The sequence below is a fragment of the Xiphophorus couchianus genome, chromosome 2 (genome assembly GCF_001444195.1).
Source record: "Xiphophorus couchianus chromosome 2, X_couchianus-1.0, whole genome shotgun sequence".
In the NCBI taxonomy this organism is placed as follows: Eukaryota; Metazoa; Chordata; class Actinopteri; order Cyprinodontiformes; family Poeciliidae; genus Xiphophorus; species Xiphophorus couchianus.
The window spans coordinates 24,718,997-24,739,885 of record NC_040229.1 but is presented as its reverse complement, the minus strand read 5'-3'; the positions used below and the strand labels follow the sequence as shown (position 1 = coordinate 24,739,885).

General features: G+C 40.6%; 1 protein-coding gene across 2 annotated transcripts; it reads left to right on the top strand.

Annotated features, from left to right (window-relative positions):
- Positions 1-928: 928 nt before the first annotated feature.
- LOC114160109 (transmembrane and coiled-coil domain protein 3-like) lies at positions 929-19,319 on the top strand. 2 transcript variants are annotated; one of them, XM_028042540.1, is made up of 4 exons: positions 929-1,287; positions 14,618-15,552; positions 15,988-16,123; positions 17,751-19,319. In XM_028042540.1, the coding sequence occupies exons 1-4, from the start codon at positions 1,222-1,224 to the stop codon at positions 18,054-18,056; spliced, it is 1,443 nt and encodes a 480-aa protein (XP_027898341.1). In that variant the 5' UTR covers positions 929-1,221; the 3' UTR covers positions 18,057-19,319. The 2 variants fall into 2 exon arrangements, with proteins under 2 accessions (XP_027898341.1, XP_027898347.1); XM_028042546.1 differs by lacking the exon at positions 929-1,287 and adding an exon at positions 4,565-4,708.
- Positions 19,320-20,889: the final 1,570 nt, after the last annotated feature.

Below are 20,889 nucleotides of genomic sequence, written 5' to 3'. Positions count from 1 at the left end.
ATGTCTATCTTCTTGCCACTTTTTCATTAAATACAAGATATATGGAGTGCACAACTACTTGGCAACAGGTTCTCCCTGGTTTATAGTGAGGTTTAACTATCACATTTGGATATTTCTCTGCTTTCAAAATTTGCTTGAGCTTAGTGAGACAAAGCTGTGCAGAGTTAAATGCAGGTTGCAAATGTTTTAATGATTGAAAACCTGAAGAAGACGGACAACAAATAACCATGCCATCTGGTAGGATTTAGCATCAGGCAAGTTATCGCACATATTGTTCACATGAATTGTGTACAATGGCCCTAATAAGGAGCCTTGAGGCACTCCCTTTAAAGCAGAAAGGAGGAGGAAAAGATACCCGAAAGCTTGGACGCAGTGTTCTACCAGATAGTTTGAGAACCAGTTCACAGCCTGAACAGATAACGATTTACCGAGATGATATGATCAGCAGTATCAATGCCTTTGGGTGAGTCAAAAAAAAAAAAACACTACACAATATTTTTCGGCCATCTTACGACATCCTTCACCACTTTAAGTGCTGTGAGAGTAAATCTAAACACATTTTCAGCTCTTCCCTGACCAATTTTGTCACAACTTTGGGAAAGTACGCACAATTTACAGAGACTGACATACCGACAGGTTACCACCTTTTTTCTGCAAGGGAAGAACAGGCTGCCCTAGATATACAGGAAATCTTATGTTCAGAAATTGTTATTTTAAAGATGTAACATGTGGTCTGCTGTAAAGTCTGTACGAAATGTCGACAACTTGATGTTCACAATTACGGACTGCTTCGCTCTTATCACATCAAACCCCGATGAAATATGCAGAATTCTGTTACCAAATGTGGCCAAGTTCGGGGCAGGAGGAGGAGGAGTGTAAATACTTTCGCAAGGCTCTGTGCCTTTTTCGCTCGACTGGTTTTTAATCTACCACTGATAGGCAGGCACGCCGAAAGGGTTAAGCCCTTCTCTTTCCCTCCCTCCTCTCTGCAGAGAAGAACAGGCGGAGTTACCTTCACACACAGTTGTTGTATGCAAGAGCACAGTCACCGTGTGCGGACCGTGGGACACACAGAGCGCAACCCCCCCCCCAAAAAACAAAACGGCGCTAAACAGGCTGAACATGAGCCGTCGGACCTCAGACTGTGCGAGTTGGAAACTGGTCCCAGTACCGAACTGAAGCCCCCGGTAGCGCCTCTCCGGCTCCAGATGGGAGGTTATTATGCCCGGGGTAAGCGTGTCCGTGCGAAGTTTGTCTGAAGTGGAGAAATACCTCGGCAGCCGGATGGTGAGTAATTTCAGAGCGAGTTTCGCTGCCCTGGCTTTCTTTTAGCGGGTCGCCGTGTGTCGGAACCGAGCTTCTTCCCACGCGGTACCAGCGCTGCATTGTTGTCCGTTCGGCTCTCCGTCATGCGAGGCCAGCAGCTGCGCCGCTTTTAAAGCGCCACAGTTTCTCCAGACAAAGAGCTTTAAGTAACCCGGTTATGCATTTGGGCGGATATAATGGATGCAGAAGATGTGGCAGGACATGCAGGCTGTGGGTGTCTGCGAGCAAAATGCTGAGAAGGGGGGAAATAGATGGCCACGACAAGAGGCTGTCCAAAAGATTAATGAAGTTCATTATTTTCCTTATGCGTTTTTATTATTTATGTCAAAGGTAGAAAAATTCTATCCCTATGTCTTCCTTTCGCACCAGTCCCATATTGCCTTTACATCTGGTTATTTTCCTAGAAATCTTTTCACTTTTTAATAAATGATGAGCATCAAATGTAGTTGCTGTTTGTGATCCAGGCTCGCTCTAGTTTCGCCAAATGCAATTCAACACAACAGTGGGTCAATCTGCGCTAACACAATACACCTGAGTCATCAGCATCACAAAATTAATCATCTGAACAGAAACTAAAAAGGTTGAGTAATGTAATTACAAAGTGTTGCACTGGATTATGGAGGTTTCTGGTTTTTTGTGGTCACTCAGTGAGTCAGTTTCTGATCCAGGTTGTTATTTAATTAGCCTCTTATTTCCTTCCCCACAAATCTCAAAGTGTCAGTCGTGATGATAAAATAAAACAAAAAAAAACAAACAAAGGAATTCTCCAGGCCACCTCACCAATTTAGTACACCACATAGTAACCAATATTGTAATATTTGTTTTAATCGTTTTTTTAATGTAAAGAACCCAATAGCACAATTATTTTTCCAATAACGTAGAAAGGTTTTTGAACCAGTCGCATAACTGTTTGTCAATTTCATCATTTGTTATAATTTAATTTAATATACAACATACAGTTTTTAAAAAAATACATGTCACCAAGCATATCAGTTTATTTTTTATTGACAAATATACTTTAGGAAGTAATTTTTTTTTTTTTTTTAGATAATGTAGTTTAATTATATATGACGTACCAAAAGGTTTATGCTAAGCATTGTTTTCATTGATTGCAGTTCTGATCTGCCTATAAACCAGTTGGCTCTCATGACAGAATACGAGTCCTGATCCACTCAAAGCACCTTCTGCTTGTAGAAAATATTTATCGGCACCATATTTGACCATTTGAAGTTATTTCAAATCAGAGGTTATCAAAGCAGGTACTATGAATCCCCAAGCTGGGTGCGAATCGATGTCATGAAACGTTTGTTATAATTCACTTGTTTTTCTCACCCTGATAAGTCGGATATGAAACAATAAGGAGACATCAAACGCGTGATTTGAGCAGTTCCTTAAACATATACTTCCTTTTTTCTAAGAAAAAACAACTTTCATTTATTATATAATCATCTTATAGACTAGGTAGTGCTACAAACTGATTAAACTGTAATGGCAAATTTGTGAATATATGTAGTATGAGATGGTGTTTTGATATTTTAAACACTCTAATTACCCACAAACTGGGAAATCTTCTTTTAAATATATACACTTCCAGTATATATTTATAAGTAAAGTTTCCAGTTTGTCTGCCTTTTCTTCCCCACTTCACTTTTCTTAAAAAAAAAAGAAAAAAAAGCAATAATCTGCACAATTAATAGTTCAATCTTTTTTTTTTTTTTTTAGATACCTCAAATTTGAATACACAAAATCCCATAGAAACAGGGGTTGCTTCTCTGGTTTCGAGCTACAGAAACATTTCCTGATAGTGATGTTTGATAAGTTCAGAAGTTTCCTCATATTTCGCTCTGGTCAGTTAAAGCATGACACAAAGCAGGTTTTCCAGGTGGCCGGGACGCAGAGAGGAGAGGATCTGGGATTCTTTAACCACAAGGAAGTCTCCACCTATAGCTGAACCAACCCTTAGACCTGAGCTGAGTCACCGTCAGGAGCCACACCAGTCCGTGTTTCTGGGCTTGGTTGAAAAATATTAATAAGGAACCTCATTACAAAACAAGGGAAAACTCTGATTAAATCGTGAAGTGTTTTCATTTTAAGTTTGAGACCTTCACACTTAAAATGACAGCTCAGGATTTCTGAAGGGAGCTTCTGTTGAAAATTTCTAAGCAGTAAATATCTTACCTGCTGTAGAAAACCCTCTCTGCACCTTCATTTATTATGAATCCAGATTAAGTTGTTGGTGTGGCTGGAACTAGGTCCAAGAGGCCCTACCCTTTGTAACAGCAGAAAACCAACAATTATGGTGTATTAACCATCAATTATTAATTAATACAGGTATAGAATGCTTTTTATGGTACTTATTTGTTTGATTTTGATTCAGTTATGCAAGACAAAATATAGATCAGACTCCTGCAGAATTTAGTGGTAATGCAAAGAATATTATTATTGTTATTACTATGTATTTTAGCCATACTGCTCTTTATAGAACAACTTGAGCATCTAAATGTAGTTTTGAAACTTGGTGCTGCTCTGTGTTTTTTTTTATGTCTGAAATTGTTTTTGCAAACAGGCAGATTTGTCTTTGTTGCAATTGAGGGGAAAATGTGCTAGCTTATATTCTGCCACCTGACTGTGTCTGGTCAGAAACAGGTCGGGGAGGGGTGTCACTACATTACTTTGTTCAGTACTGCCGGAGACTTTAGCCTTTTCTTTTGCCTTTCCTCAGAAAGAACCACAACAGTCCAACTCAAAATGATTGCAGAGCTAACTTTTCTGAGAGGCTAACCTAGCATTAGCTTGCGTTCTCTCTGTTTTGATATGACTGGTTGATAAATTGGATCAAAAACATGTTCCAGTACATTCTGTGTAGAAAGACATGTTTCTTTTGTGTAGCACTTTTCAGCCACAAGGCTGTTCACTGTGCTCTACATCTGTGGTCCCCAACCTTTTCATCACGGCGGACCGTCGGTCAAGGCTTGGCAATTTTACTGCGGCCCGGTAGGAGGCGAGGGAGGAGGGGGGAGTGTCATAAGCGTAAATCCCGGTGGGCCGGACCCTCCCAATCTGGGAAAAGTCTAGAATTGTACCCCTCCCCCCCCAAAAAAAAAGAAATTATAAAAGAAACCCTTGTATTTAAACAATATCAATATAAAAAAGGTAATAGAAAGGGTAATAGAAACAAAGAACGAATTAAATCTGCCATTCAGCTAAGAAAAAAATAAGAATTAATTTTTAGGTCTCCCCCCCCACTATTGTTAGAACAATGGTTCAGTCCAACGTGTAGGAGGAGCAACAGCAGCGCTGAACTGCACAGGCTCCGTTAGAGCCGCTGAAGTGAGGAGTGAACTGTCATCTGTGGCTCTGCAGCACAAAAAAAACCCCTCAAGTAAGTAAATACTTAAAGCATAAGACATGTAAAACGTTTTATTTACTTTCACTGCTCAATAGGAAGAAACACATTGACAATAAAAATCAGTCCACCGTTCGTTATTTCATTACTTTGGCTGAATCACGACCAACTGCCACCTTATGCCTTGTATCAAAACTAGCAAAACTGGCTACATTGCTTTCATAGACTTAGCTTCTTTTTCTGTCGAAGGTAGCCAGTATTTCAATTATATTTAGCTCTCTAACTCTTACTTTAATAAGAAGAGTTTAAAACGGGATGAAGCGGCTGAGCGTTAGCACTAGCCGACAGCTCTGTATGGGAGCCCAGAGCAGAGGGGCTGTTGCAGCTGGCAGTTAAACAAAATAAAATATGCCTTTATTTCTTAACATTTTCAACGTGGAGCCTTTGAAACCACAAAATGAAATCTGAATATTTTTCTAGAAAACTCTGGTGCTGACCTTTAAGTTTAAGTGACGGTACTTCCCAGATATTCAATTACTACAAATTTATAGGTTCTCAGCCATCCAGGGCAAGAACCCCCCCCATTCCCCGCAAAATAAATAATAAAAGAAAAAGTTTAAAGCAACTTAAGTTATCATTTAAATAACACATGACTTGTATTGAGAACCACTGCAATAAATAAATATTTATGAGGAATTTTATTAAAACTTGTTTTTATTTAGAGCCTTAAGTTTTTGTAAAGGTGTAGCAGAGATTAGATCTGTGACACTGAACTAAACTCATATCTAAGCAACATTTGAATCTTAGTTTGACTTCTATGCGTCTCAACAGGTTGTTTACTGAGAAAAAACACTTTTGTTATTCATTGCTACTAGTTATTTTTGATGGTGCAGCTGGAACACACAGACACACAAATTTAAACCACATTTTAATGCAACTTTGCCGACCCCCTCAAAATTGCTCTTAAAAAATTTCCCCGTTTATGCCCCCCAATAATGAGATGGGATTTATGCCCTTGGGGAGTGTGATCCATCAGACAGGCTTCTGCATGTGCCCGCTATAGCCTAGTTCACATGGCACAATTTAAAAAATTTTTGCCCCAGTTTTCCCCTTATGACAATCTTAGAACGTTCCGAGTTCTAAGATTGTCGCTTGCGATACCGATCATCCCGCAGTGCTGTGTGTTATGTAGAACGTCGGGACCGCTCCGATCTAACATCGGGCATTTTCAACATGTTGAATTGTCTTGGCCCAATTATCGCAGCCTGTGGGGTTTTCCCTGACTGGGAGTGAGAACGCAACCTGTTGAATGTGACAGGTAGCCAATCAGAAAGCGCGGTGACGTAAGCACGGAGGGGAATCCCAAACAGTTGACATGGCGCAACTGAGAGTCTGGCGGACATCAGCAGAGATGATACAGTATGTGGAAACAGCATGAATGTTTATTCAGCATTTCGTACAAGGAATATCAACAGAAATGAGAATGAGAGGAACTGGAGCAAAACTGGTACCGCAGTTGATAAACCCGGTAACTTTTCAGTTGTTACCGGGTTAATGTTAATGACATTTCAGCTGTCATTAACCTGACATAAATAGGTTATAACGATAAGGCTTCATTCAATCAGGACTTGATGCTGACACTAGCTCGCTTAAAATGAGTCCACAAACTATCACTACTGCTTCTACATCGTCATCTGTGTTTGTTTATTCTAAATTCAAGTATGTTGGTGGTTTTACTGGATCTTCTTCTGGAATCGGGATGTTCCTGAGTGGAATCGGTTCGTGTTGTGGTGTGTTGCTCCTGCCGTGTGGCTGGACACACAAACCAATTGAACCTGTAGGACTTTTATTGGCTTCTGTGTGATCACAGGTTTGGAAAATCGGTCGACAATCCTTAAATCGTGTGAACCAGACATAAGACTCACAAGCTCTACTCCTCTCCTCTCTACTACTGCCCTAACGCTCTCTGATTCTGGTCGCTATGGTAACATTTACACCTTCAAAATAAGATACAGATGCGCCACAAAAACGAACATTTTACTTTCATGAAAATTTTAACTCATGATAACGATAAATCAATGGGAGCCCTGAGCTTGTTTCTCTGCAACAAGACGGTCCCATCAGGGAGTGATGAGAGACGATGACACCAGAAGTGTAGCTTATTCACAGCGAGCTTTGACTCTACATGGCGAAGCAGTTTGAAGCTTCATTGCCTCATTAGTGAACCGGTCACCATATCATGCAGAGCGGGCTTGGAATGTGGGAATCACCTACCGGGATAAATCCATTCTGTCTCTTCTCTGGGCCCTTTTCTCCTTCCCAAAGAAACTTTCTAAAGTCTGATCTGTTTCTTACTCATTTTGCTGCTTGTGGGCTCAATGTTACACGCAAGACGTAACCGAGAGAATCCAGTTAAAGGATTTTCAAAATAAAAAATCCTCCAGACTCGGATAATACATAAAACGGAAATATTTAATTATTTCTTGTGCGGCCCGGTACCAATTGTCCACGGACCGGTACCGGTCCGCAGCCGGGGGTTGCGCTACATGATGAAAAGATAACATAATAAACACCTCATCACCTTTTATCAGAATCTCACACACACACGCACGCACACACACAAAATAAAAATACAAATCTGAACTATCTTCTTAAACGACCAGATGGCATTGTGGAAATATCAACATTTAAAAACAATGGAGACAAACATTTGAGTTCTTCATGCTTACCTAACTACTTCATCTTTTTCTCACATTCTGCTTGCTGCCCATGACACACTAGGTTTGTTCCTCAAAAAACTGTTTTTCAGCAGATTTTGTAGGTCAGAGGTCATGCCATGAGTCATGATGTGGTTCCTAACGCCGTATGAACACCTCTTCTACATCAGGTAGAGGACACACACACATTAACATTTTTCTGAAACAATGCTCCAAACCTTTTTCAGGACAGGCGGGCCGTTAGATTTTTCATGGTTAATTAGGCGCTTTAAGCCCTTACCAGCCTTGATATAACACCGGCTCCATTATTCATCCCATTTTTGAATCATTACACTGACTACACTAGCATATTTACTGTAATTAGATCCCACTCAATACACAGCAAGCAGACACTAGTAGTGTTAATGGGTTATTGATTTAGTCCCAGACCAGCTCATCTGTATGAGATAATAGTGAATGTGCCCTAACGCGATTAATTCCCCTGATCTCATAGGGATTTTTCATTCAGGAAACCTTTTTGCTTATCCCCCCCCCCACTCCTTTCTGCTTTGAATGAGGGTCGTTGTTTGGTTTCATGCTGATGAAAGAATTCAAAGTTTGGACTACACAGGCAGCTGTGGGACGCAGTTGGGAGGAGGAGATGTTGGGTCAGCTTTTGGACTAAAATGAAAGATGTGCCCCTTGTTGCTCTTTCTCTCTCCCTCTCCTTTTCTCTCTGTCTTTGGTCCTCGCTCCATCTCTCTGTGTGAGTCTGTATCCATGAGGATCAGCTGGAGGGAATACCAATAAGCTGCGGAGGCTTCTTCCCCTCTGCGGTTCTGTTCTCCGCTGAAGGGACGGGTTTGTTCCATCTCCGTGAGCATGCCAGCTCCATTCCCCTTTCATGCTCATGTGGACTGCCCTCTGCCAGAGGCCGGGCCTAATAGGTGCCCCTTCATGTGCGACACATAAGGGTCTTGTTAGGCAGATCAGACGGCTTCGGGCCACCGCTGACACCTGTTCCGGAGTTCCCCCCCCAGCATGTCGTGGAGACCCGACCTGGTGGATTCCAGAGAACACAGCTGCAACTGTGCGCAGACAGAAGCATAACTTCCTCATCGAGGGAACAGTGTGCACAGCCTGTTTGCATACCAAAATGTCTGTTTCTTTTACTGTTCTGAACGGAGGGGTGGGAAAGCGAGGTTAGCAAAGAGGTTTCTATGCGCTGTACTAACCTGGACCAATATTTATCCTACCAGTTTGTCAGTGAAACACCCTCTGCATACCAGTCTGTCTTAAATAATTTGTAAGCTCTCAGCCCTGCTCTGGTTCAGATCTAGACCAACACTCTGCCCCTATTTTATAATGCTGCAGCTGCTTTTGCAAGAAAAATTGAACCACCAACTACATCATTGATCCAGGAGGAGGAGGACATACTGCAGTGCAAGATAAGCAGCATCTGCAGGATTTTTATCGACTCCTTTGACTGTGCTCAGATTTGGATGTATGTCTTGTGTTAAGATTGAGGCTCAGGCAGATGGATCTTTATTGTGTGCACAGAGGATTTAAGTGGGTCTTGATGCTTGGTTTGATATATGTAGGGCATTGTGAGTGACAAGGGGGCGGGGGTTTACCAGACTGCGGTATGGAAGAGCCACTCAGAGGTCACAAGGAGAGTCGAGTGAAGTATGTCGCTATATATGATGGCGATTGTTGAGATATGAGCTGCTTAGCTTACCTCGCTTATCTGCCTTGCTTCAGTTTTTCCACTCCTGCGAATCTGCTTTTCATCTCCTTTGACTTGGGAATCAGGCGGTGGGTGAACATCTGGGGTGTAGATGTCAAAGAAATCACAATTTATATTTCAGCCTGAGGGAACTCCCTCCTACCCCATAAAAACCCTGACATTTGTTGTTACAAATCAAGAGGAAGAAATGCTACAATTAACTAGCATAAGGTTCTAATGACGCCATAACATTTTATATTGGCTTCTGCTCAAGAAAATATTTCAAAGATTGCCATTACATTGATTATTATTGTTAAAGCCCATGCAGTTATTCATATATTTTTTACTATTTTTACTGTGTAAGAAAACACACTGGTTACGTTCAGTGTCTTAAACATTTAAGATTGGTTTTAAAGACATAATTTAAGTTAGGTCTACCATGAGCTACCACAACGTTCTAAAAGGTTACTTACAAAACAAAAGTAAAGAATTGTTCCTGAATATATTTAGTTAAAGTTCTGAGATAAATATACTAATTCCACAGAACATTGTGCTTTTCTGTTGGTCAGTATTTAGCTGGTTCATAGCAGGTGCTGTTTATTTTCTCAACTTGATGATGATGATGGCTTGTTTAAACTCTTGTTTCAGATATGTTTATGTCAAATAATATCAAGTCTTTCCTGCTGTGCATTTTAACACACTGTAGCTCATTTCTTAATTTCTTCCAACAACTTAAAAAGAGTCATTGGAAGAAATGATTGGTGGATCTCTGGTAGCCAAGGAATCACAGAAAAATACCTGACTAGTTTTGTTAAACTATTTTTTTAAATGTGCGCCAACTTATTGATATCAATTTGAGCTACTGACTGCCCATAGCAACAGGTGGAGGAGGGGCATTAATTCACACTCCAATTGATCACAGTAAACCATTTACCATATTTTGCAATACATTATTGGAAGTTTAAACCGCATGAATGGAATGAGGGGTAGTTTTGATTGTTTTGAAACCTGTGACTAATTAAACCCAGACACATGCACAAGTGCTTTGTCTTGTTCAAAAACACCAAATGATTTCTGCCTCATTATACTAATACCTGGTGTTAGTCAGTGACCTTTAAGTTAAGGAGTAGCCAGACGTGTATCCTGGTCTGGCTAAATTAACTAAAATTTATGTATTTAAGTTAATTGAAAAAATAAGTTGGCCTTAAATACATTAGTGACAGGTCTTAAATGTTGTCTTAGCATGACTATTTAATCTTGTATAGTCTATGCAGTTTTTCTGTTAAGCTGAGCTTTGAGTCACGTGCAAAAAACTTCATTGCATTCTATGACTGGAATCATTTGCAGCTACCGCTAACTAGCTGCTAATATAGCTTTGCTAGCAAGCTAGCTTTTTTACATCCATCATGGATAAGTGCAAATTTATTGCCAGTTGGGTTGACGATATTCATCGTAGCCATTGGTTTACGTACTTCTGTTCTGATACAAATGTGACTTATTTGCGATTTTCTTTTGTACATTTCTGCCTTGATATAGGCCTTAAATTCCACTCACAACAGTCTTAAAAAGTCATAAATTTGAGTTGGTGAGGACGTCCTCCTCCTCATTACTTCATCGGTGGCCCCGGCCCTTCTGAACAGACCATTTCTCACCCTGCTGCCTCTAACCCTGTAAAGAAAGTGTGAAAAGTAGGGCAGCACAGCATCAGATTTATGTGGATATTTCCATCAGCGGGAGGCTACTTCATTTAAGCCAAGCCAGTCATCCAGGGAGCAAATTCTCATCAGAGTGACTTTCACTCTTTAGTATCCAGCAGTGGCAATAAAAAGGGGTTCATTCAGTTGAAATATGGTTCCATCAAACCTCTCACCGGGAAGCTGGCTGATGTCATACTCGCTAGTGAGTTGTGGTTCATGAATGAAGATGTGGGTTGTGTGTGATAATCCTGTTATGTTGATTAGGCCTCGTCTTGCCAAAGTCGGCCTTGTTTTTTTGTCTCTCAAAGTATGCGGCCCTTGCCCTCAGCTGTGCAGCACAAACTCGGAGAGATGGCTTGCGCTCTGGCAGCAGTGTAAATACACTGATCGACACAAACACGATGCACCGATCACCGTGTCTTAAATACGTGATCGAGCTGTCGCGAAGAAGATGCGTGGACCGCTGCTGTTCATGTTTTTACAAAGTAAGCACCAGATGTAGAGGTTGCCTGAGGGTAAGGTTTAGATCCAGTGCTTCAGGAACAGCTCGTTTCCTCTCCTGCTGGGTTGCACAGGCAGTTTGTTGTGTTCATAATTTGTAAACCAAAAAGACTTGGCAGCATAAGAGACCAACATACCAGCCTAGTTCACACTTCCTTTTAAAGGATAAAGATAGGCTTCTCTTTCTTTCGTATGGCAAACTGGTTTGACGATACGGCAGTGTTTGGTATGTGTGTGTGGTTTAGATAATCTCTACAGACACTGGACAGAGCTGGATTGTGATTGGACACAGGGCTCCTCGGACTGTACACACGTCAATCCATATGTATCGAGCTCGGTCAGAGACGGAGCTGAGTGGGACATGACAAAGTGGCTTTATTTCCCTCACAAAAAGAGTTCTGTGTCCAAGGAGGACAGTTGGGAGGGTGGGACGAGGACAGACGCTGAAATGCCCCCCACCCCCACCAGCAGGCTTGAAGATATGAACATTGGCCACTCTGTTCAGGAACCACACATAAAGAAGTTGCAGCTGAATCTGCATGGTGCAACCTAAGGGGTTTGACATCAGTTCTGGGCTGGGATGAGATTTTTGCAGTATGATAACATTAAGAAAAACATAGTCTAGTTGCTTCTATTTTAAAAAGCAACATCAGTTTTCTTCTGCTTAGAGAACTTTTTAAAAATCTTGATACCTGTAACCGACCCATGCCTGCATAACACTAACATTAAAAACTTGAAATATTTGTCCTTTATACCAGTTGAGAAATGGATAAATCTTAAATGGCTCCTGAATTACCAAATATATTAGGTATTGAAATGAGGGAAGGTTTATAAAAAAATAAATAAATTATAAGCTTTTATCAAATCCAGGAATGATGATAACTTGTGCTGCCATTTCAGAAGCACATCACCTGAAAAATCTATTTGCGTTCATATCTATTGGAAATTATGGAAAAGCTTTACATCGGACATTTTGCTAAAGTTCTTCAAAACATTTCATGAGATCTGAGGGATAGCACTGGACTGGAATCCACAGCTTAATGTCAAAAAAGCTTTTGTCTGTGTAAAATGCAGATATTCTTAGCATAATTTGGCAAGTAATTGGAATCTGCATGGATAACTGGATCAAACTTCAGTCTAGATGTGTGAAGAAACAGCTTTCTGTTTCAGTCTGAGGATTTATTCAGTCTGTGTCAGCACACATCTAGTTATAATTCATCCACTTTGGGGTTAAGCCTCTGCTTATTTCCTCATGACAGTCATGTGTTCGTTAACGTCAGAATGTGGCGATCCGTTGCTCAAATGTGAAGCTCGCCGTATGTGACCAGTCCATGGCGATGTTGCAATGCTAAGCAGGATTGTGGGCCTAACTCCTCTTAATTCAGCTGAGATCTGTTTATTTGCTTGAATAACGGCGTTATATTTGCTGGGGATTAGCGCAGCTTCGTACCACCCACGGTGCTCGCTGTACAACACTTTACTGTAGTTTATAACAGCTTACACTTCCTATCATAACGCCAGCGTTGAGCCTGTATTCAGATCTTTAGATGCCACACCAAGCCGCTGTTGCCGTTCCACTACGCTGGAAGTTAATTAATTTCCACTCCTTTGCAAAATAAAATGCACATTTCAGAAACCCAATAAGAGTCAAACTTTACTTCTTCTCTGCAGTTTCCTCTTCTTCAAGCGTCTTTTGGTTTCCTGTCATTATTAAGCTTGCTCGCATGCCTCTAAGCGTCTCTCTTTACTTCCTCAAAATGAGCAACCAAGAAGCATTGGTACTCTTCTGGTCACTGGACTTTGACTCAGTGACAAAGTGAGTGCACTGTGCAGTCCTTTTGGGGGGAAACGCTAATTAACTGTAAAAGGAGGGAAGGCTGCGTCTGGGACAGGGATTTTCTGAGCCCCGTGGCTTTTGCGTTGCGTTATGACTGACCTACATTACATGCCCATACTTCTTTGAAACATATTTCGTAGACGCAATCTGAATAATGTCATCTGCGTTTAACAGCATAAACAAATGGGATTACACACTGGCTCATAAAAAGGAGCAGATGTGCCAAATAAGAGCATTACAGACACACCCAGATGTTCTCACAGTGTCAGCAGTGCAGTAGCGTGCAAATGCTATTTGGAGTTGAGGTTCACACTCAAGCATTGAAGGCCGTTAGAGAACATAGAGAAGTATTGGTAAAATTTAAACGTACTCATTTGTAACCAGTGGCACCTACTCACAAATTAAAGTTTAACATGAACAGTTGGGTACATTAGGATTCAAAGTATTAAAGTATGTGGTAATTCATGTACAATTAACAGGATAGAAATTTATTTTTATTTTTAAAAGTGTTTTTAATGTAACCAAGGGTCTTTCCACACCTGAGAGTCCGGTGGACTGGGTTCGATTGGGGATCAAAGTTGCAACATGTATTGTATTTTCAGTTGGTTTGGTTCACTTTCACACTACATTGTGTCAAACTATCTAAACCTTTTGTAAAACCTGTTCACCCCCTCGCCTGTGGTGGCACTGCACCAAGTACCACTGGAGAAAACGACACGAAAACCTCCAAAGAAGACATGAGCACATGTCTTCTTCGCAAATTGTAAACAAAAATAGAGTAGCGTCAGATTTTAGCAGATGTAGGATTTCTCTTTGGCGAAAGATCACAAGCCACGATCAATCTAGAGTTCGATTAAAGCGGCTGGTGTGAATAAACGGTATGTTTAATTTAACTATGCCTAAGATGGGTTGCATCAATAAATCGGCCGACCAATATTTTGGAAGGTCAGCGATTGGCCAATACTTGAATTAGAAACCAATCTTATCTACTTCCATAAAGGTCTGAAAATCAGCCACTGTCCCCTTTTGTTCTGCCGTGAAAGAGGACTGACTGACTGACCCGTCCTCCAAATCACATCTGCCCATGTACAGTTAGCACCAGTCAGTACACTTTTGCCAACTTTGCGACTGTGTTGCAATACGTAGAGACTTTTCAGACAACAGGGTCATGCTTTTAAAAAAATCGATCATCAGTCAGAAAACTGCAATCAGTGCAACCTGAGAGTATAATTAAGATTTTTTTTTCTATTCAAGTTAGAAACAGAAGGATTTTACAGGAATTTCCATGTGTGGTTGCAAAACCTGCAAAGGATTGCATCATTTATGAAGTAATAGCCATACCCTGTGGGCTGTCAACGCATGAAGTTGTACTTTCATTTCCTCCTGGGATGGACACTTTTGCTGATGAGACACATTTCTGTTGCAGAACATGTACTCTGTAAGTGCATCGGTCCTAAATAGAGCTTCTCCTTTTTGTTTGCACCGTAGGACCGGAACACAGAGGCCGGATTCCTCGGCCTGCCTCTATCGATGCGTCGGGGTTCTTCGTACAACAACCTGGATCTGGACTTCAACGACGGGAGCCCCTGCCAGGCTCTCGTCTCGGAGGTCCACCGGAGTCGCTCCTGCCTGGACAACCTCCAGCAGAAGATCCTGAAAGTCACGGAGCAGCTGAAGATCGAGCAGGCCGCCAGAGATGAGAACGTGGTGGAGTATCTAAAGCTGGTGAACAGCGTGGACAAGCAGCAGCTGGGGCGCATCAAGCAGGTGTTTGAGAAGAAGAACAACAAGTCGTCACAGAACATCGCGCAGATGCAGAAGAAGCTGGAGCAGTACCATCGAAAGATGAAGGACAGCGAGGTCCTTCAAAGCTCACCGTCCCGGCCGCCCTTGGCCAAACGCAGCACCATACCCAGAGAGTCGCCCCGACAGCTGAGGGACATGACCAGCAGCGGGCGCCACCCGACCATGGACAAGATCAAAACCATCGGGCCCGGCGTTTCTCTCTCCCCTCCTTTCTTCTTCAGCAAGCCCAGGGAGTTTGCCAACCTCATCCGGAACAAATTTGGCAGCGCAGATAACATTGCTCAGCTCAAAAGCAACTTGGACGCGTCGTCCGACGGTGCGGGAAAGGGGCTGAGCAGCAGCACGTCTTTGGTGAGCAAGGCCAAGTATCCCAGCGACGACGAATGCTCCTCAATTTCAGCAGACAGCAATGGGAACCTCGGCATGGGTGGAGCCGTGGCGGGGCAGGGGCAACAGCCGGCGGGAGACGGCCAGGGCAGGTTGGAGCTGTGCTTCGAGGAGGTGAGAGAGATGAGAGAGGTCCAGAGCCAGCTGGAGGAAGAGATGGATGAGATTAAAGAGCAGTTCAAGAGGGAGTACGGTATTCTGAGCCAAACACTACAAGAGGAGAGGTACAGGTGAGTTGTTTACCGCTTCCTGATCACAACGTTCAGCAACAGACCTGATTTGATCCAGAGTTTAAAAAAACCCAAACTAAACCCAAGTTTTTGGGGGGGAAATGTGAAAAAGCACAGACACAGTTTCTTTATAAAGTGGAGAATTTTGTATGAACATGGAATCTGATTTAATTTAAAGTTTCCTCCAGGTTTGAAGATGATAAAATTAGAGACTTCAAATTATTTCGGATTCATCCAATATTCATTCCGTCTTTATGTGTGCTCTGCATTTAAGGGCCAGTCATTGTAGAAGTATATGATATAAATTCTTTCAAAATTGAGAACTTGAGCACTTGAAGGGTTTTAAAATGAGGAATTGTAAACTCTTTCCGAGCATGTTTCTTTATGTAGCAAAAATAGTTTCTTCAATCCGTATTTCTGCGTTCTGATTGGCAGGTATGAGCATCTGGAGGATCAGCTGAACGACCTGACAGAACTTCATCAAAACGAGATGGCAAATCTGAAGCAGGAGCTGGCCAGCATAGAGGAGCGGGTGGCCTACCAGGCCCAGGAAAGAGCCCGGGACATACAGGTTCGTACAGGTCAAATACATTTTTATGATGCTTAAGTCTAAGCAGGAACCTGCAAAAAGTACACTTCTATTTATTGCGGTCTTTTTCTGATTTTTCAGAACTTTCTTATTTGTTCAGTATGATATCTCTTAGATGGTTTTTAAGACGCGAAGTCAAATTTGAAGTTATAATTTGGATCTAGATGCAAGATTAAATCAAAATTAGCCATTGGGAATCGGGAATCAAAACAAACAAACAAAAAAAGACACGGCGGCCAGGTTAGTTTTTGAGGTTGATGCGAAACCTCAAGAAGAGTGACTTCATGTTCATCTTTTTTTCAAGTTAGAAGTTAGATTGAAAAACTATTACGTATGCTTATTGTGATAAACAATAAATCAGTTCATTGCACGATAACTTAAAACTATCGACCTCATTTTAATTATCGGCTTTATCGTTAAGGGTCAACTCCGGTGCTCTCCACTGACCTCTGCCTTCCTCATTTCCGTAGTGTAATGCCCAGCGCACACTACACGATTTTAGAGCTGTTGGCCTATTTTCAAAACCTGAGAGACCACACATTAGCCCACAGAAATTGGGTTTGTTCCTGCTGTGTGGTGTCCAACAACGGGCACCAAATAATGGCTACAAGTCCAGTGAACTAATTTTAAAACCAGGCATTAATCAATGCTTTACTACAATCTACCTGCAATGCATGTGGCTAGTGTCAGTCCTGACTGAATGAAAATCATAATATACAGACTTCATAATCTGCACTCTTTTGGTTGAATGCAGTATTTATTTCCACTTTGGCTTTATGTTGTTTAGGTTTTATTCAAGTGCGTTTTTTGTTGATGGAGACTGAGAATCCATTTTATTGTTGTTTTTGGTTGTTTTATCAGCTGCAGCGTTAAGTGTTCTTTTGAAAATAAAGTGTATCTATCTTTGGCAGGAAATCGCATGCATTATTACATCATTTCCATTTCTATTAAATCAGTGTAAAAAGACAATCGCTCAGCAAAATTTGTTATTGTGACAGGCCTACTTTAAGTAAAACTTTCAAAGAAAGTAACTTGACTTCTGTATTTCCTGATATTCAAATTCTTTTGATCACTCTCTCAGTCGGTGTTTTAAAAAATGTTGGTTTTTTGAATCCTAATTTTAGGCCCAAATCAATTTGGTAAGATCCAGATGAACCAAGTTCGGCGTTAAAAGATCCACAATTTTTATCACTACATTTCTCACATTTGTTTCAAAGGTTTTGTAGTTCCTAATTTATAATAATAATAGGTGTCTGTTAATAACATTTAATTTGTTTGAATGATTTTCATGCTTTTTCATCCTTTTAAATTTTTTTTGAACACATTGTTGAGAGTCAGATAGAAAACTTATGTTCTGCTGCTGTACAATCTCTGAAGAATTACTCTAAAAGACACAATAGACCTGTGATACATTCAGTTATTTTCTGTTAGCTGAGCGTGACTGAGATGCTACATTTCAAATATTTGTGGCCAGATATTCTTCCAACGTCATAGTTTTTTTTTTTTGTTTTTTTTAATAATGTCATTTGATGATTAGAACGTCACCCAAAGCAACCGCAGCAAACTGAGAAGCCTTTTGACTGATAGCATCTCTTCCTGTGTGTCTCAGGAAGCCCTGGAGTCGTGTCAGACTCGCGTCTCCAAGCTGGAGCTCCAGCAGCAGCACCAGCAGCAAACGGTGCAGCTCGAGAGCCCAGATGCTCGGGTCTTACTGGGGAAGAGCATTAACATCATGCTAGCCATCATCACCGTCATCCTGGTGTGCGTCTCCACCGCTGCCAAGTTCGCCGCTCCGCTGATGAAGAGCCGGTATCACATGGTTGCGACGCTGCTGGGCTTGTGCTTTCTGACCATGTTCTGGAAGAACTGGGACCGTTTACAGTATGCCATAGACAGACTGCTGATGGCCGATTAACAACGAGAAGATCACTCTGAAACTATGATCGACTTAATCACCTTTAGTTGCAATAGGCGTCTAGAAGATTGGTTGTACAATCTTCTTGGACACGATCGCTGTCACCTTTAGAGGTTTGCGTTTTTAAAGGCCGATTTAAATTGAAATTCTTTTTTTTGTTTGTTTGTTTGAATGGAATTTGAATGTGTTTAACTCTGCTAAACTATAAAAAAAAAAGTACTATTTTTATGTTTCAGTCAATTTTGCTACTTTCTCATTGAAATTTTCACATAATATTTTAGGTCAAAGCCAGAATTAAACAAGGTGAGAAAGCTTGTTTACTGAAGAAAAATACAGCCCATTCCGTCCCATTTTGTTGCAGTCGGATTATGACGCAACATGATTGGAAACACACTCAGGAACAAGATGTTACTAATACTAATAGTCACTTTTTGGTCTAAAAGAGTGGTTGGGCACCTTAAAAATACTCTTCCTTTGTTTTTGTTAAGTTCTTGGCTTAGCATTAAGACACCAGCAAATTGCTAAGTTAAGGATCTCAAAACTCACAAGCTAGATTCTACCCCAAATTGTAAACTAGAACCAAAAACACTATTTTTAGAGGTTTGTTTTGAAAATACTTTTAAAATACACCTTTCTGCTTTCTCTCAACTGCTAACACACTGCTTACTTTAGCAGCAAGTAAGACTAACTTTGCATCACATTAGTCATGGTTTGCTATTTTGATCACGTCAATTAAGACAAAAATGCTCCCTAAAAGATATAAACTACAACTTTTAAATTCTGATGGGTTTGGTTTCCAGGCATTTCTAATATTCACTTTCCTCTACTTACCTCTAATTCTCTGTGCAGGTCAGCAGTTGGCTGAGTTTAGCGATGAATAAGCAACAAATTGCTAAGCTAAGCTTCTAATTTGACTGTTAGATATTTGGCATTTTAAAAAATATGGAGAAAGTCTGAATTTTAGAAATTTTGAACAGTGCTAGGCTAGAAGCTTTCACCTATTTTAAATATTTGTTAAATAAGCAATTAGACTTCTGTCTTTGAAAATTTTGAAATAAGCTGTTTAGAGGAGGAAGAGATCATTTCTAATTTATTTTTATCTAAAAGCGAAATTGGAAACTTGCACAAATACGCCTACCTGCTTCCTTCTTGCTGGTAACCTAAATGTAGCTTAGTATCAAATTTGAAACACATTCCTGAACTAGCTAAGCTAAACAAACACATTGAGATCCTCAAATGAGTTGTTCAAATTCAGCAAGCCAACATCAGAAACTATTGTTTGCCGACTTTTAAAATACACTTACTTTTAAACTACTTTTAAATTTTAAACTTTTAAAATACACTTACTTGTTTGTTAGATTGTGCTAATAGCTATTTAGCGGAGTTCTGCCCACAAAACGCCATCAAATTGCTAAGCTAACCTCATTTGACAGACTCAAAAGACATGTTCTCCAAAATATGCAAAGTAGAAACAGAGGCTCTCAATTTAGAAGTTTGATTTGCAGATTTCGTTGCGTTTGGACAGAACTCTTGTCAGCAACTTGCTTTTCACCGTATGTGTGAGCTACGCCATCAGACTGCTGCTTTCCCAAGTATCAAACTATTTAAGGGAGAAACTACAGACTAAAGCTAATGTGTCTGGGCATCATTCTTAGTCTCTGTTACCGTTTGCATTGTGTTCGTCTGTCTCATTTAACTGTTGCTGTTTAATGTGCAATATATTTGATGTCTTGGAGCACTGTTTTTCTTTTTCTTTTTTTTTAAAATAATTCTTAAAGAAGTGAGCGTTTTACATTACCGATTTACAGCGGTGACAGGGGTTTATTGCTGAAGAAACCTGTAAAGAAGTTGTCATCAATGCTGACATGAGAGATCCATAAACATCTAACCCACTGCTGGACTCTGATAAAACCAGCTGTCTCCTCTCTTAAAGGCCAAAAATCAATGGAGCTGCATTATCTTGCTGGTAGCCTGGTAACAACAATACAGCAGTACTCCAGTGGAGCCACAGACACACACAAATGCACAAAAAGGCACAAACCCACATCTTGTTGCTTGGTTTTTTATGTTATAAAAGTCTTAAGGGCTTACCCAGTTTCATTACTCTGTTTTCTAATAATGTAACGTGGAGCGGGTGGATTATACTGTGAGATGGGGCTTTTTTTTCTTACAACTAAGGGCAGTTCTTTTTAATAAACTGCCTCGAGTTTCAGAGGAACGCGTCACTGTGTTTTGTGATTAACTACAAGCCAATGTTTTTGGAATCACTAATGTAATGTTTTATGTTTATCTTATGAGCATCGTCTAGAAGGACGGCACATAAATGTATGAGGACCACTGATGTTTCGAAATCCGTAGTAGCACAGTTTTTGTCACGGTTTGTTGCACCTTTTTTATAGGTTAAATTTGTTCTTGTTTGTTTTTTTGTTTTTTTTTTGACACATTTGAGGAAGTTTCTCCATGCAGAGCTATGATCTCGTTTACATTCTGTATTTTTCTCTGGTGCACTGTGGTCAATCAGTTGTATGTTTATGCATTCTGTGCCTTTGTCTGATCATTTCTGTTAAATTAAACAAACCTTTTTAATCAACATGTTACACAGGTTTAAAACTGCTGTGCGAAGCCTGTTTTTTTTTTTGTTTTTTTTCTGCAGTATTGCACGATTGGGATTCTTCTACTAGTATTCTACTATTTCTGCACAGAGAGTTGGGAAATGCCACCAGACAATTAGGCTTTACATGTCTTTATTTCGTTGTTCTGAAGAGGGAAGTGGAGGAAAATTAAAAATTTGCATAGTCAGTTTCAGGAAAGGATCTATTTATATGGTCGAAGA